General features: G+C 40.6%; 1 protein-coding gene across 1 annotated transcript; it reads left to right on the top strand.

The window, feature by feature from the left end:
- Positions 1–12,876: 12,876 nt before the first annotated feature.
- On the top strand, positions 12,877–13,476 carry LOC112091908. The gene has a single exon (XM_024166645.1). It carries the CDS (start codon positions 12,877–12,879, stop codon positions 13,474–13,476), a length of 600 nt encoding a protein of 199 aa, XP_024022413.1.
- Positions 13,477–18,018: the final 4,542 nt, after the last annotated feature.

Below are 18,018 nucleotides of genomic sequence, written 5' to 3'. Positions count from 1 at the left end.
TTAGGTTGTGTCATTTTGTGTTCTTTTGTCCATTTCCCTTTGTGTATTTTGTTTTATATTAGGTTTTCTGCTTGAGGACAAGCAGCCGTTCAATTTTGGGGGTGTGATGAGTGCGTAATTTATGCACTCATTCCCTTGGGACCATTTCTCGGTGCCCCATCTCACCCCTTACTGGCTTTTGGGGTTCAACCCTCTCTGCGGGTTGCTCAGGTTGGGCGGCTTGTGCTGGCACCGCCTGCGGAGGGGGTGCTCCTCCAACCTGCTGACCCTGAATCAACTGGGTAAGCAATTCTCATAACTGTCTACTTTCCCCAGCCTGGGCTGCTATTTGCCCCCTCAGACCTGCTACTTCTTAAGCTAGGTCTGGTGCTGGAGGATTCTGTTTTGCTTGTGTTCTCTTTGGACGTGTACGAACCATGTTGCTGTGTCTATATCAACTAAAAGAGCAACATAGTTTGTTTAAGTGCAAAAAGAACTGCTTCAAGAGTTCCTTGACTGGCAATAGTTTAAACTATCATTCATTCTCATAGCAACTAGCAAAACATACATTCTATATGTTCTCCTATTATGCATGCCCCATATCATGCATATCACATCATATACAAATCATCACAAAAGTAAAGGTTTTTTTTAAGCCTTTCATTCAAATCTATTATGTATGTCCCATTTCATACATATCACATCATACATAAAACATCGTTAGTCTAAGTTTCTCAATACTATTTACATAACCTTGCGTCATATTCAAATAAATAAAACACTAAGTCCTAACTTAATCCTCATCATCTAAGTGTTCCTCAAGATCCTCTTCCGGATCCTCCTCGGGGTCTACTTCTGAATCCTCCTCGGGATCCGACTGAGGGTTACCACTAGCTTCCTCACCAACGGTCCCAACGTAGGTCCATCTTCACCGAAAGGCCATAGGCTCGTCCGCTGCCTCTATTTCGGGTCTCGGTCGTTGTCGAGAGGTAGTGACTTCCACATCATGTCTCCTGATACGGGTATTGGAAAACAGGAAGTCTCGCATAACCGCCACTAGCCTTGTCCTCTCCTCTAGCATTTGGTGCTCATAATGCTTCGCCTCGACAATAAACTGTGTGAGGGTCTGATCCATTCGCGGAACTAGCCGACGCTGTACTCTTCCGTCAGACCTCTCCATAGGATCTGACACCGCTCCTCCTCACTTAGATTGAAAATCTGATTCAGAGCTAGTACCTCTGTTAAGACTCTCGCTATATAGGCTACAACGGCCTCATCCGATCTCATACTCGCCCTCTCGGCTTGTATGATAAACTTTCGAGCTTAGGTGTAGGTCACGGCTACACTCACCTGGCTCTGTGTCTCTCCACTATGCTGTGGTGCCGACTCTGATGGCATGACCTGGGGAAGAAAATGATGCTTCAACATGTGGCAAAACTCTTCCCATTGCATCTCTGCTATTTCATCGTCATCCAACGCTTGCCAAAATATTAGGGCATTGCCCTCTAACAAACTCGCTGCGAGCATAATCCACTCCTCTCGAGCTATGTCACAGGCTCGCATCACGTACTTGACACGGTGCAGCCAATCCCTAATTCTGGTGGGATGTGAAAGCCCATCAAAGGAAGGTAGATTACAGGTGTAGAACCTGGCTGCGGCACGACCTGTAGTCAAAACAACTCTCCTTGCTCAGTGTGCAGCCTCAGCCGCCATGGGCTCTAGAGCCCTTAACTCCCGATCCACTGGTGGATGACTATATCTAGAAGGAGTGGGTACCGACCTCTCTGTTTGTCAGAACCGTGAGGTTAGAAACGTTCTTACCCGTCCCCACAACATACTCTCTTGTGGTGTGGGTACTAACCGGGATGATGGATATGATCGATCCATTGGTACCTGTTCTGTCTTGCCAAAAGAAATAAGCAATACTCAGTTTTAGTTCATAAACTAATTTACCTAGACTGTGCGGAAGCATAAGTGTGGGACTTGCCATGGCAGGAGTATTAACGCCGCTCTGATACCAACCCTCACGGCACGGTCGCCACTCCTTATACTACTACTAATAGGCTAAGTTATAGTCTAATCCATTATTTGTTGTTAGACTATTGTCTCTTTAATTTACGTTCATATGCGGGTAAATTTTTTTTTTTTTTTATTTTAACCCTTGGGTTTTTAACATGTTATGTGGTTACACTAATAACATATCTTGCTATTACTTTAAGGATTCGGATATCAAACTAGTTCCTGAAAACTTGTCTTAACTTATTACAGTCCGTTGTTCTTTACTAAGACAATGGTTGTAATATCTTCTTCTTAGAACTGAACATACATACTAGTATTCTATATTACATTAATCTGCAACGGAAAATTGTTTTCTAAGCGAGCGTAGTAGAGACCACTCCCGTGTACACATGACATTTCCGCCACCCTTGCCTCCGCCTGTCCATCAAGCAAACCAATATATGACTCGCTGCTTACCTGTGTTACCTGCACACGAGTAAACTGATGAGCTAACGCTCAGCAAGTATAAACATGCATACATCATAAACTAATAAAAATTACATTAAAACTTATGATGCAAATATGCTCGTGTGAAACATGCTTTAAACTGCTTTTTGTCTTTCTATTCTTACTTCTATGGCCTGGGCCCCTGCTTACTGTCTGGTCTAGTCGGAATCTCTACACTTTGAGATTTTCCTCCCTTGCGGAGGCCGATGACCCGTCAGTCTTTTACCTTATTGGCCATTTCTTACTGTCTGGTCTAGTCAGAATCTCTACTCTGTGAGATTTTCCTCCCTTGCTAATGCCGAGGACCCGTCAATCTTTTTCTCTACTGAATGATATGCAACGTTTCTCTACGTGCACATGCTAACATAAAATGCATAATACTTCTTGCATACTTTAATTGTGCATAAGGGTAACCATATGTCGCCCTTATGCAATCTAGAGCACTAAGCCATCCAAACACGTATAATCACATATAATCACATATAATCACATAGACTTAGGAACAAATGTAAATTCATAGTTCTAAGTCTAACTACAGCTTACTCGAGTCTAGACAAACATAAATGTCTATACTTACCGTTAATCCGCTAGGATTCCCGCTTGCTGGAAGTTCTGTCTCGTTGCTTCAGCTCTCGTGCCAAAACCTGTTTCATGGAAATAGGTATTAACCACCTATTCCAAACATCAAAATTTCTCATACTTCGATTCCTAAATCCAAATTTCAACTCATTTTTTGAACTTAACCCCTCTAGGCCGAATTCTAGCTCAAGAGGTAAATTACACCTATTCGTGTATCTCGGTTTCTGAATCATAATCTATTCACTTCCGAGCTTTAAAACTGTTACTCATTCTCGAGAGTCGAATTCTTAATTCAATGCTTACTAACTAGGTTTTAGAAATTTTAGCAGAGTTTCGCCTTGTTTTTTCTAGTTTCCTGAGTTTTCAATAACTCGTTCTACTTCCGATTTTGGTACCTATAGTCCAGATTCACATTCCTGAACACAAATTCTAACATAAAATGAACAACAACACTTTTTCTCCATTTCTAGTGTATTTCGGATTTTTAGTGTTAATCCAAAAAAATTTGTTCAATCGTTTCAATACTTACACATTAAACTCCTATCATTGTCCCCGACAAAACCTCGGTTTCATTTTTCAGTTTTATGGATTTTTTTTAGATGAGTTACTATTCATCAAAACGAAAAAAACATGCAGTTTCTCATGAAAAATCTGAAATCTTACCTTGAAAAGTTGAGATTCTCTGCTAGAATGCCTCGGGTTATGTTTCTACCGGACTGAACGGAAGAAATTTCGACAAAAACAGGTGATTCCTTGATTTCCCTTGTTTTTTTTTTAATACTTTCTTTTCTCTATTCTCTCGGCCACAGTTAGGAGAAGAAGCAAATGTGGCTTCTAATGTAATCCGTAGGCCAATATAAGGCTAATATGAATATTATATTAATATTTCTAATAATATCTTAACATTTCTTTCTAAATTAAATTAGAGAAATTACTTTAATTCCCATAATTTAATTTTACTAATTCTAATTAAGTTTAGCACTTAATTTAAGTGGTTCGATGTTCCCCACATTTTTCTTATCGAGACCAAACTGTCCGTTTTTCAAAACGAGTCTTTCCGGTACCGATAATTTCACTCCCGGTACAGATTCTACACTGCTTTTCTAGACTGTTGAGCACCCTGGGTCAAATTTCTCATATTCAACCCATTTCTCTTGGGTATCTCAATAGTCAATTTCTTTTTTTTGAAATTTTCATTATAAACGATCCAGAATTGCCCAAAACGCGTACCCTCGCGGTACTCATTTTTTTTGCAGTTTCCCGCTTTAACTGACTCGGGAAAATTCTGTTTCACAAACTTTTGCTATTTTTCTTACTTCTAATATTTCTACTCTTTCTCTAACTGGTCATTTGGTCATTTACCAAATATTTCAGTTTTTCATAACTAAAATATACCCGTTAAAATTTATAACTTTTAACCGATATTTCACTATTCACAACTGATATTTATGAATTTTCTCTGTAAAATATTCGTATTATAACTTTACACTTTTCGGGTGATTTTACCCCGTATATAAAGTTTCTACATAAAACTTTCCTGATTACATCAATATTTCTACTACTTTCCGTTCCGGGAAGAATAATGGTCAAATACCGGACTGTCCGGATTAGACTTAAAATTTTCTCAGTCGTTACATTCACCCCCCTTAAGAAATTTTCGTCCCAAAAATCAGAAAAACTGGTGGTACTTTTGTCTGATCTCTTCTTCTACTTCCCAAGTGGTTTCTGCAGCATTGTGATTTTTCCACTGCACTTTAACCATTGGGATACTACGACTTCTGAGTTTCCTTTCTTCTCTGGCTAGAATTTGGACCGGTTGTTCCTCATAGGACAAATCTTCGTGAACCTGGATAGGTTCATACTGTAACACGTGCGATGGATCCGAGATATACTTCCGGAGCATTGCTACATGAAACACACTGTGCACTGAAGCCAACTCTGGCGATAGAGCTAGTCGGCAAGCTACCTTTCCGAATCTTTCAATGATCTCAAAAGGCCCTATGTAATGTGGGCTCAGCTTACCTTTCTTCCCAAAACGCATCACACCCTTCATTGGTGCGACTTTCAGGAATATGGAGTCCCCTATAGAAAATTCCAAGGGTCTCCGTCGTTTATTTGCATAACTCTTCTGCCGGCTCTGAGCCATCTCTAATCTTCTGTGGATCTTTTGCACTGCCTCAATGGCCTCTTGAACAAAATTGTCTTGTGAAGCTGCTTTTCCCGAGTGTCATACTAATGAACTGGGGATCTACACTTCCTTCCGTAAAGTGCTTCATACGGGGCCATGCCAATGGAAGCTTGATAACTGTTATTATACGAGAATTCGATCAATGGCAACTTCATACTCCATGCGCCCTTGAAATCCACTGCGCATGAACGAAGCATATCTTCTAGAGTCTGAATGGTCCTCTCTGACTGTCCATCCGTCTGGGGATGAAACGCTGTGCTATAGCGTAATTCTGACCCCATCGCTTCCTGAACACTTCTCCAAAAATTATAGGTAAATCGACTGTCTCTGTCCGACACTATACTAACTGGTACTCCATGTAGCTTTACTACCTTAGCCACGTATAACTCAGCTAACCTCTCTAAGGAGTAAGTTATCTTGATCGAAATGAAATGCACTGATTTCGTTAGCCGATCTACGACTACCCAAATGGCATCGTATCCCTCACTGGTTCTCGGAAGTCCGGTCACAAAGTCCATGGCTAAGTGTTCCCACTTCCATTCCGGGATCTCTAGTGGCTGTAAGCGTCCAACTGGTCTCTGATGTTTTGCTTTGACCTTCTGGCATGTCAAGCAACGCCTAACATAGTCAACTATGTCGTTCTTTATTCGCCTCCACAAAAAATTTTGTTTCAAATCTTGATACATTTTGGTGGCACCTGGGTGTATGGAATATGGCGTACCGTGCGCTTTCGCTAGTATCTGCTTCTTGATCCCTTCTTGATCCGGTACACAAATTCCTCATTGGTACAGGAGAATTCCATCCTTTAAAAGGCTGAAATTCGACCTTGCATTCTCTACTATCTCCTTCCTGTATCCATCCATAATTGGATCACCTTTCTGAGCTTCTCGTATCTCATCCTGTAGCATAGGCTGCAGCCTCAGGGAAGCTAACTTAGTAGAGATTAATTCTAGGTCTAGGAGATTAATCTCTTGTTGAAGCTGCTTGGGCAACAATTCGGTCTCCACTAGAGTTCGTAGTGCTGGGGTTCTGCTCAAAGCATCTGCTACCCGATTGGCTTTACCTGGATGGTAAAGGATTTCACAATCGTAGTCCTTCACAAGTTCAAGCCATCGTCTTTGTCTCATATTAAGCTCCTTCTGCGTGAGGAAGTACTTTAGGCTCTGATGGTCCGTATAAATTTGGCATTGAACCCCATATAGGTAATGCCGCCATAACTTGAGTGCAAAAACTACTGCGGCTAACTCGAGATCATGCGTTGGGTAATTATGCTCGTGATCCTTCAGTTGCCGAGATGCGTAAGCAATGACCTTGCCATTTTGCATCAACACGGCTCCTAGTCCTGTCTTTGAGGCATCACTATAGATGTCAAATTTTGCTCCCTCTTTTGGGATCGTGAGTATTGGAGCACTAATTAATCTTCTTTTGATCTCTCTGAAACTCTATTCACATATGTCTGTCCATTCATATCTTCTATCTTTTCTAGTTAAGGCAGTGAGAGGAGCCGCAAGATGAGCAAATCCCTCCACAAACCTTCTATAATACCCTGCCAATCCTAGGAAACTTCGTATTTCCGTAACACTCTTTGGAACTGGCCACTTCTCAACCGCTTCAACCTTTGCTGGATCCACGGTGATTCCTTCCTTGGATACTACATGTCCGAGGAAGTGGACTTTATCCAACCAAAACTTGCACTTAGAAAACTTCGCATATAGTTGATGTTTCTTCAACATGTGTAGTGCGATCCTCAAATGTTCTGTGTGCTCCTGTGGATCTCGTGAGTATATAAGGATGTCATCGATGAAAACAATAACAAACTTCTCTAAATACTCTCTGAAGACTCTGTTCATAAGGTCCATAAACGCCGCTGGGGCATTTGTAAGTCCAAACGGCATCACTGAGAATTCGTAGTGTCCATACCGAGTTCTAAATGTTGTTCTGGAAATGTCTTCTTCTCTAATCTTGAGTTGATGATACCCTGATCGAAGGTCTATCTTCGAAAACGTGGTAGCTCCCTTCAACTGGTCGAACAAGTCATTAATTCATGGCAATGGGTACTTGTTCTTGATGGTGACTTTGTTGAGCTCTCTATAATCTATGCACATCCGAAGCGTGCCATCCTTCTTTTTGACAAAGAGGACCAGAGCTCCCCATGGCGAGAAACTCGGTCTGATGAAGCCTTTGTCTAACATCTCTTGGAGTTGAACCCGCAACTCTTTTAGTTCCACTGGAGCCATCCTGTACGGTGCTTTGGATATTGGTACAGTTCCAGGGAGAAGCTCTATCTCAAAAGCTATTTCCCGATCTGGAGGAAGTCTGGTTAGTTCCTCTTAAAAAATGTCTAGGAACTCCTTGACTATGGGAACGTCTTCTAGTTGATGTTTCCCCTCTTGGTTCTTGTCCACCAAATACGCCAAATATCCAGTGCATCCGCTAGACATCAATCGTCGGGTTTCTAGGGAACTAATAAAATGTCTGGGTATCCCTGATGTAGAACCCATGTACTCAAATATCTGTTCTCCTTCTGTTTGAAAAACTACCCTTTTCTTTCTACAATCTATTGTAGCATTATACTTTCCTAGAAAATCCATTCCTAGGATCACATCGTAATCTACTAAGTTCAGTACAACTAGGTCTGCACTTACTTCTCTTCGTGCTATCTCTACTGGTACGTGACGCAGCCAGTGACTAGACAACAACACATCACCTGATGGTAGTGCTGTCTTAATGGCTTGCCCTATCCTCTCTTGAGGATGTAGTATTTGTTTAACAAATTCTACTGATGCAAATGTATGTGTGGCCCCTGAATCAAACAATACTCGGGTAGGGACATGGGGAACAGTAAGCTAACCTGTCACTACGTTGGACGTGCCTGCCTCAGCTTCCTCCTTGGTGTATGTCATTAAGTGAGCATTGGCCTGTGGAGCAGCTTCTACTCTGTTCAGCTGAGGGGTCGAGAATACCCTCTGCGCTTGTATGGCGTGGAATTGTGGAACTGGTGGCCTTTGTGGAGCCTTTCCAGGAGATCCTGCTTTGAACGGACACTGCCTTGCATAATGTCCTTTCTGTACACACGTATAGCATACATCTGTGCCGGCTTTACATTCTCCGGAGTGTTTCTTTCCACAGGTCAGGTAGATAGGAACACTAGGACTGGTATACTGGTCCTGCTTCTGTTGGGGGTTTCGCTGATTCTGATTGCGATTCCTTTTCCTCTTGTTAGGGTTTTGCTGGTTCCCCTGTCCAGGTTTCGATCCCTAGTCACTACGGCTTCCTTAGCTTTGCGGATTAGCACCGGGGCTTTGCTTAGTGGGTGCCTGCACCTTTTCTCTCTGTTTCTTCTTGTCTTCCCACATCTTAGCCCATTCCTCTCTAGATTTGGCAATGTTCTGCTCCGTACGTATTGCCCAATTCACTAGATTGGCTACCGTGGTTGGTGGATACTCCCCACTTTCCACAATGGTGGCTATATCTCCTCGGAGCATATTAACCATCCTCCTAACCTTCTCTTCCTCTGTTGGAACCAACTGAGGACATAGTCGTGCCAACTGATCAAATCGTCGGCATGCTTCTACAACTGTTTGGTCACCCTGCTTAAAATTGTTGAACTCATTCTGCTGAGTCTTCAGGGCTTCTAAGTTGTAATACTTACGGTTAAATTCCCATAGGAATTCATCCCACAACATCTGTCTCACATTCCTTCTGGTGCACACTGATGCCTGCCACCAATAGCGGGCATCCTTCTTTAATACGAAAGCAGCGCACTGAATCTTCTCCCTATCAGTTGGTTCCATAAACTCAAACACTGTCAGAATGGATGCTAACCATTCCTCAACTTCGAGTGGATCTGTTGACCCATCGAACTCTGGAGGTGCCATTCTCTTAAACCTCACATACAATGGTTCCCTTGGGACCATTTCTCGGTGCCCCATCTCACCCCTTACTGGCTCTTGGGGTTCAACCCTTGATGAGTGCGTAATTTATGCACTCATTTGTTACTCCTTTAGCTAGTTTCGGCGTGTTTTTCGTCAAGTTTTTATGTGGATTTGATGACTTTCCCTTGAGTGAATAGGAAAGGGTGAAATCGCTGAGTTTTGAGGCATTTTGGATCAAAAAGACAAAGAACGAGGCGATATGGCACCTTCAGATGGCGATGCAACTCGAAAAGGAGCAAAATTGAGCAAACATGTGCTAAGGACTAGAGAGGGATGCGATATGTCGCCTCCTTTGTGGAGATATGTTGCCTCCTTTAGGCGATATGTCGCCTATTCTAGGGGATATGTCGCCTGAGTTACCCGATTTTATTAGAAACACGCGTTTTGCCCTAGTTTGGTGCGGGGACTTTTATGGAAAGTGAGAATTGGCTTCTTGGAGGGGTGCTGGACGTGGAATATAAGGAAGAGAGGCCGAAAACTGAAGGAAGAAGAGAGAAAAAGGGTTTGCAAAAGAAGAAAAACTGAATCGAAAAGGATTCGAGGGAAATTCCAGCGATTCTTCAAGAATTCCAAGCGTTCTTCATTCTCTTATTTTCTTTCTTCTTGTATTTTTCTGGGTTTTGAATATTATTTTGAGATTGTGAAACACATGATGTGTGGCTAATTTTCTTATTTGTTAGGGTTTAGATGAATCTCTATTTGTAATTATTGTTTTGACGTTTTAATGTGCATTTAATTAAGCTCTTCGTTTCTTTCGTGTTCTATTTTGAATTATTGCTGCTAAATCTATGATTTACATATTGCCATGCTTTATGAGATTTTGAATTGGGCTTATTTTTATTGTGAGGATTAATACTCGAGAGGGGAACGTTTAAGCAATCAAGAAACGGATAGAACAACTTAGGTTGGTGTGAGATCGAGAGATAAACATTGCCTAGGTAACCGAAACAATTTTAGGTTGTGAAATTGAGAAGTGGAATTCCAGGAATTGTTTCTAGAGTGGAACTTAATGAAGGTAGGGATGAATAGTTGTATAGAGATATAGGCTTGATATCACCTACACATTCTTTATGCGGCACTCGAGAAAAGGTATAAGGATATACATCACTCTAAGTTCTTGAGAACGTTGAGTTAGGTTAGGCACATTACTACAGAGAAACATAATCACAATAGAGTGAAGTCAAGACCCTAACTTTTTTATCATATTGATTTTTCGTTCTAATTTCAGCACGTATTATTAATTACTGTCATCTTTCCTTTTGATTTAGTTTTCCTTTATTTTAGTTTTTCTTTGAGTTTATCACATCCAAATTTGATCGCTTAGATAAAGTTAAGATATGATATTCACAATAGTTAGTTTATATTCTTAACGTTAATCCTCGTGGGACGATATCGGTCTTCGGACCACATTATTACTTGTACGACTTGTGCACTTGCAAGCGTAGTCAACCGGTTGATAAGGGGAAATGGGTGATTTATTTTGGAAGCCCTATTTTGACCTCGATTTTCGAAGAGAACCCAAATTAGCTTCATTTGAGGATCTAGAGTAGATGGATTAGCATATTTAATCCACTTTTTGGAATCAAAATCCTTGGAATGATGATTGAAACATGAAATGATTTACGAAACTTGAAATTGGATTAAGGCACACTAAAGGAAATCAAAGGGTATAATTGATATTGAATTGCTTTAGGAATGAGAATGGAATCCTAAAGTGTTCTTCTGTATCAATGATAGTTGAGGAGTCAAACTGAAGGCTTTGAGGAAGCAAAAGCCGGAATAGTGCAATGCTAGCCACATGTTTGGTACTTGAGAGGCATGATTTCTTACCCCTTTCTTTGTTAGCCTGATTTTAAAAGAGTTTTGTCCTTGCAAATGTTTTAAAGAAAGGGCATGTTTGCAAAAGAAAAGCATTTTAAAAACAATAGCTTGATTTTAGCTATTAGAATTATAATGAACTATTTCAGAAAGTTTAATGAATGATTTCTTAAGATAAGAGATCTTGCGAATTGGTAAACTGGCTGATGGCCTAGATAGGATATGGAGAGTGTATCCTTGGGGGCAGAACCTCAAACCCGGACCGGGCCACTATGGTGGTGTTAAGGCTTGTGCTTGTGGTTGTGTAAGTAATTTATCAAAGGATAAGTTACTTGCTGATGCGTGTAATATAGAATTTTCAGTTTATATTCCTTTCAGAAAAAGGATGTGAGGTTCTGGCTGTTGTCTTGGAACTGAATGTCTACTTTTATTTATTTATTCATCTATTTACTTGTTCATTCATTTATTTACTTGTTTACAAAACTTATTTAAAAATACATCCTACTGGGCCTTTCGCTCACATTTTATTTATCTCATAAATATTAAATCCCTCCCAGGCAATGCTATGAGCAGTGCGGAATAGCTGAGTTAGTTGCTACCACCTGATTTAGTGAGGATTGTGATCATCCTCCTTGTGTACAAATGTAAGAATTGTGAATTCTGTAAACTCTGAACTTTGGATTTCTAGACTGTGGTTGATGTCTGTAACGTTATTTACATGTTCATGTATGTACAATACTATATATCCTGTGGGTGAAGCCCTGAATGATGTTAGAGGCTCAAGTTTTTACCTCTTGAAATCAGAAAGTTCGGCAGACCCCGTAACTTGCTTGGAATTTATTTTTAGCTAAATGTGGTGCTCGTTTAGAAATCTCTTTAATAATTTACTTTTGGTTTTAATTACTATATTTCCAATTGTTTAATTACTCTCCTAATTAGGTTTAACTTCTAAATGAGCCTCCACGTCACTAACCCCAGCTTCGGGGCGTGACAAAGTGGTATTAGAGCATTAGGTTTATAAACTACAGGATTGTACATACATGTGTGACATCAAGAATCCACTAAATAGCCTAGTTTCTTTTTAGTTAAAGGAGATGTCACCGCGTCATAGATTCGTTAACCAACTAGCACCATAGAGTCAAGAATTCATGGATGCCATGTATGCTGCTTTCCAAGGGATGGCCACTCGAGCTCAGAATGAGCGATCGGCCGAGGGGAGGAAGCAGAGTTATTTTTGTGAATTTAGACGTGGGCCTATCCCCATAGTTAAGAATTTTGTAAGGAGACCATTGGTGGCTCTGAGAATTCAAAATTTTTGAGACTTCGTGGCTACTGCTACAAGCATGGAGCAAGATAATCTAGCTTATTATCAAAGTAAGGAAGCAGCTGGTCAGGTTTCTGTTTCTGGCAGACCTTCTGCTTCAAGCGGGCCACAGCGGAGTTATAGAAGAACCCGTAATTAGGGACAGATTAGTAGAGAGATGATCAATGGTGGCAGTAGTTCATCTGGAAGTGACAAGAGTGGTCGGGCAAGTTAGCCACATTAGGAGGAACTGTCCTAATCGGAATCGGCCACCGACCTAGCAATCTCAGAGTGATGGTTCTTACGGTCAAGAAAGATCACCGCAGTTTGTGCCACCTTACCAGCCACAGCTGCCAGCACTAATGCCATTTCCTCCTGCGCCATCATACCGACCGTCCTATTATCCATAGTTTCAACCTCAAACATCGGGACCGGTGCCGATACCTCCGCCACAACAATATAGGCCAGGAACCAGGAGGCCTAATATTGCTGATAAAGGAAAGGAGAAAGCACATGGACAAGCTTATGCCCTGACAGGAGGCAATTCTGGAGGACATGCCAACAACACTATGGTTGAGGGTATAATTCTGATCTCCCACTCTTTAGCACATGTGTTTTTTGATACCGGTGCTACTCATTCTTTTATATCAAGTTCTTTTGTTCAAACTTTGAAATTGAAAGTTGAGAGCTTGGAAACCCTGATGATGTTGAACTACCCACTGGGCTGTGTGGAGCTGATTAGTGTATGTAGATTGTGTGAAATCATGATTGGAGGTGAACGATTAAGAGCTGATCTAATTATCCTTCCGATGAGTCTGTTTGACGTAGTGCTCGGAATGGATTGGCTTTCAAAATACGGTGCAATTGTTGATTGCTACCGTAGGAGAGTAACTTTGATGATCACCTATCAAGCAGACATGAACCCAGTCCTGGAAGAACGACTGTTAAGATACAGTGTTAGAGGATGTAGGAACCTAGCCTGCTTTTCTTTCCTTCTTACTTTAAAAGGTGAACCCGAGGTAATTGGAGACAATACGGGAATTCCTGTGGTGGATGAATTTGCGGATGTATTTCCTGATGAGTTACCCAGTTTACCGCCAGACCGAGAAATTGAATTCAGTATTGACTTGATTTTGAGAACGACTCCTATCTCTATTCCTCCCTACTGAATGACACTGGCAGAAATGAAAGAATTAAAGAAGCAGCTCAGAGACTTAGCAGAAAAAGGGTATATCGGGAATAGTATTTCCCCATATGGTGCACCTGTGTTGTTTGTGAAGAAGCACGACGGTTCTCTTCGTTGTGCATTGATTATCGTCAATTGAATAGAATAACTGTGAAGAATAAATACCCACTGCCGAGGATCGATGAGTTATTCAATCAGTTGGGTGGATCACAGTATTACTCTAAGATTGACTTGAGGTCAGGATATCATCAGCTAAAGATTAAGGAGGAAGACATTCCAAAAACTGCTTTTAGAACTCGGTATGGGCATTTTGAGTTTCTAGTGATGCCTTTCGGGTGGACGAATGCCCCAGTTGCATTCATGGATTTAATGAACCGGGTCTTCTGGCCTTACTTGGATCAGTTTGTAATTATTTTCATCGATGACATTCTGGTTTACTTGAAGACTTAGGAAGAACATGAGCATCACTTGAGAATTGTTCTTCAAACTTTTCGTGAACACCAATTGTATGCGAAGAAAGAAAAGTGTGGCCTCTGGCTGACAGAAGTGAAGTTCCTTGGACATGTAATATCAGGACAAGAAATTTTCGTAGATCCTTCAAAGATTGAGACAATGTTACAGTGGGAAAGGCCGAAGAATGTGGCAGAGTTTCAGACTTACAGGGTACTATCGGCGTTTCGTAAAGGACTTCTTGAGCATTCCTGCACCGATGACTCGGTTGACTAAGAAAGAAGTTAGATTCGAATGGGACGTTGAATGTGAAGATGCTTTCAGGAATTGAAGACTAGAGTGACAAGTGCCCCAGTCCTAACTATACCTAATAGTGAAGAGCCATATGAGGTATATTCTGACGCCTCAAAGAGTGGCCTTGGTTGTGTTTTAATTCAAGGTGGGCGCGTTGTAGCTTATGCATATCGCCAATTAAAGCCACATGAATGGAATTACCCTACTCATGATTTGGAATTAGCATCAGTGATATTTGCTCTAAAGATATGGAGATGTTATCTCTATAGAGGAAAGTTTTAGGTTATCTCTAACCACATGAGTTTGAAGTACTTGTTTACTCAGAAGGATCTGAACCTCAGGCAGAGGAGATGGATGAAATACATGGAAGATTATGACTTCATGCTACAATATCATCCAGGAAAAGCTAATGTGGTAGTTGATGCCCTTAGCAAGAAGGCTACAGGAACTATGGCGTCATTAGCTATAGAAGATTGGAAAAGAACTAAAGTAATAAGTGATTATGATCTTCAGTACTACAAGGATTATAACTAGGCAATGGTGTATAATTTGATCTGCACACCGGCCCTTGTGTAACAAGTTAAGCAGAATCAATGGCAAGATCCTCATCTCCAAGGAATTTGGATTCGAATCCAAAATGGAGAGCAACTTGAGGATTGGAGAATCTTAGAGGACGGAGCACTTTACTTTCGCAACCACCTAGCTGTTCCTAAGGTGGATGAGATCAAGAAGACAATTCTGCATAAGGCCCGTAAGTCCTGGTACGCTATTCATTCGGGAAGTACGAAGATGTACCAGATCTGAAAAGATAATACTCGTGGAGTGGTATGAAGAAAGACATTCGTGAACATGTTTCAGAATGTGTAACTTGTCTCTGAATTAAAGCAGAACACCAGAAACCTACGGGAGAGTTGCAGTCTCTACCTGTCCCAGGATGGAAATGGGAACACATCACCATAGATTTTTTGATGGGACTCCCGAGGACTAAGCAGAAACACGATGCCATCTGGGTGCTGGTAGACAGGTTAATGAAATCTGCACACTTCATACCATTCCATGTGACGTATTCCTGAAAAATTATGGCAGAGTTGTACTTGGAGCATATCGTTAGACTTCATGGAGTGCCATTCTCTGTCACATCCGATCGCGACACTCATGTTAATACAAGGTATTGGAAAAGCTTTCAGGAAGCCATGGGAACAAAATTGAATTTTAGCACAGCATTTCATCCTCAGATTGATGGGCAATCTGAAAGATTTATTCAAATTCAAGAGGATATGCTTCGTGCTTGTATTCAGGATTTTTGTGGAAACTGGAAGAAATATCTTCACCTTGCAGAGTTTGCTAACAATAATAGCTATCAGGCCAATATTGGCATGGCTCCGTTCGAAGCTCTCTATGGTCGATGTTGTAGATCACCTGTTTGTTGGCCGGAACCAGAAGATCGACTTACTACTAGACCAGAAGTTATTCAAGAGAATAATGAGAAGATAGCTCTTATTCGGGAACGATTGTTAACGGCTCAAAATTGTCAAAAGAGCTATATTGACAGAAGGCGTAGGCCTTTGGAATTCTAGGAAGGTGACTTTGTTTTGTTGAAGGTTTCCCCACGCAAAGGAGTTGTTCATTTTGGAGTAAAAGGAAAACTTGTGCCAAGGTATGTTGGACCATTACCGATCGTGCAACGAGTTGGTGTCGTGGCGTATCATCTGGCTTTACCGCTTGAGTTATCTCACGTGCGTGACGTGTTCCATGTCTCCATGCTTCATAAATATCAACCAGATCCGGAAGCCGTGGTACAATGGTGTGACATTCTGATATAGTATGATGCGACATATGAGGAAGCCCCAGTTCAGATTCTTGATCGGAAGATGAAGAGCTTACGTCAACATGAGATTCCCTTAGTAAAAGTTTTATGGCAGCACCATGGAGTTAAGGAAGCGACATGGGAGCTTGAAATGACGATGCAAAAGCAGTACCTGCATCTATTTGCATTTTGAGGTAAGTCCTAATTTCGAGGATGAAATTCCTTAAGGGGGTGGAGTTGTAACACCTCGAGAAATTAAACAAGATTAATTAAGCTAATTAAGATTTATTAGTGTGCCTAATCTGGTTTAATTAATTAATCATTGATTAATAAATGTTTCTGACCTGTAAATTTAAATATTTCAAAGGAATTTAAAAATTTTTAGTAATTATATTTTTACCCCAGGAGTGTGTGTAGACATATTTCCAAGACTGTCTTCTTAAATATTTTTGGCACCTTTTTTCTTTCCATTTTCATTTCTTTTCCTTTTTCTTTTTCTTCATTTTTCTTTCCCTTCCCGTGCACACGCTCTCTCTCTCACTCTCATTCTCTCACTCACTCTCGTCCTCTCACTCTCTCTCTCTCTCTCCCGCTTTTGCCTCAAATCAATCGGATTCCAAACCAAAGAAGAATTTCAAGAAATTTTCAGCGTCATGAAGAGAAGGATTTGAGGTAAGATTTCTAACAAACTTCTCTTGAATCATGGATTTGGCTATTCTATATATGACCATCGGTAGACTCAATTAGAATTTCTATGCTTAACGAAAATTATTAGAAATTCATATTGTGTCTGTGTCCCTGTTCCACACAATCTCATTATGCGAAATACACTTATTCAATATTTCACCATATTAGCAGTGCGGATAGCACTGTTCCATTCTAAATGAAAATGACATGTATTAATAAAGTTTTAATTAAAGATTCTGAACTTTAATTAAATTCATTATGAATAACATTTTTTATTATTATCCTTATACATTATCCTCTCATATATAACACTTATATACAATGTTTAAGGTTACATAAATAATCACAGAATTTTCATTTGATATTCATAAAATATTCATAAATATATGCACATAAAATAATGAATAAACTCTTTTATTAATTAAATAATAAATATCTTATTACATCTCATGCTTCTAGGACACTATTCCTAACAATATCACACTTGTCCTAAAGCAAGTGTGTCATGTCTCTAATCCCAAATTCATCTAAGTGCCGATTAAATACATTCAATGGCAATGTCTTGGTGAACGGGTCAGCAAGGTTGTTCTCTGACGCAATCTTCAGAATCGCTACATCGCCTCTATCCACAATGTCTCTGATCAGGTGATATTTCCTTTTTATATGTTTCGCACTTGATGCTTAATATTTTTGTATAATAAATTTCCGCAAGCGTACGGTGTCAAGTTTTGAGTATAGGGTGAGTGAGTATCGTCTCCACAGGGATTGGGTTTAGAATTGCCGTTAAGTACTGTGATTATTGTAACTTAACTTTATCTAGGCAACCTAATAAGATGATGATTAAGAACTAAAACAAAGTAAGTATAAAAAATAAAAATAAAGTATCTATACACAAATTGGATCATTCCGAATCGTGCAATGAGTCGGTGTCGTTGCTTATTGACTCGCCTTACCACCTGAGTTACCTCAGGTGCCCAATGTGTTTCATGTTTCTATGCTTCGTGAGTGTAAACCCGATCCGGAAGCACCTCACGTGCCCAATGTGTTTCATGTTTCTATGCTTCGTGAGTGTAAACCCGATCCGGAAGCTATTGTACAATGGTACGACGTGTCGATCCAATATGACATGACTTATGAGGAAGCACTAGTTCAAACTCTTTATTGGAAGATGAAGAGTTTACGCTGTCACGAGATTCCGCTAGTGAAGGTGTTGTGGCAACACCATGGCGTTGAGGAAGCGACGTTAGAACTGGAAGTAACGATGCAAGAACGATATCCACATCTATT

The sequence above is a fragment of the Morus notabilis genome, unplaced genomic scaffold, assembly GCF_000414095.1.
Source record: "Morus notabilis unplaced genomic scaffold, ASM41409v2 Scaffold35, whole genome shotgun sequence".
NCBI classification, from domain to species: Eukaryota; Viridiplantae; Streptophyta; class Magnoliopsida; order Rosales; family Moraceae; genus Morus; species Morus notabilis.
This window is presented reverse-complemented; position numbering and strand designations above follow the sequence as displayed.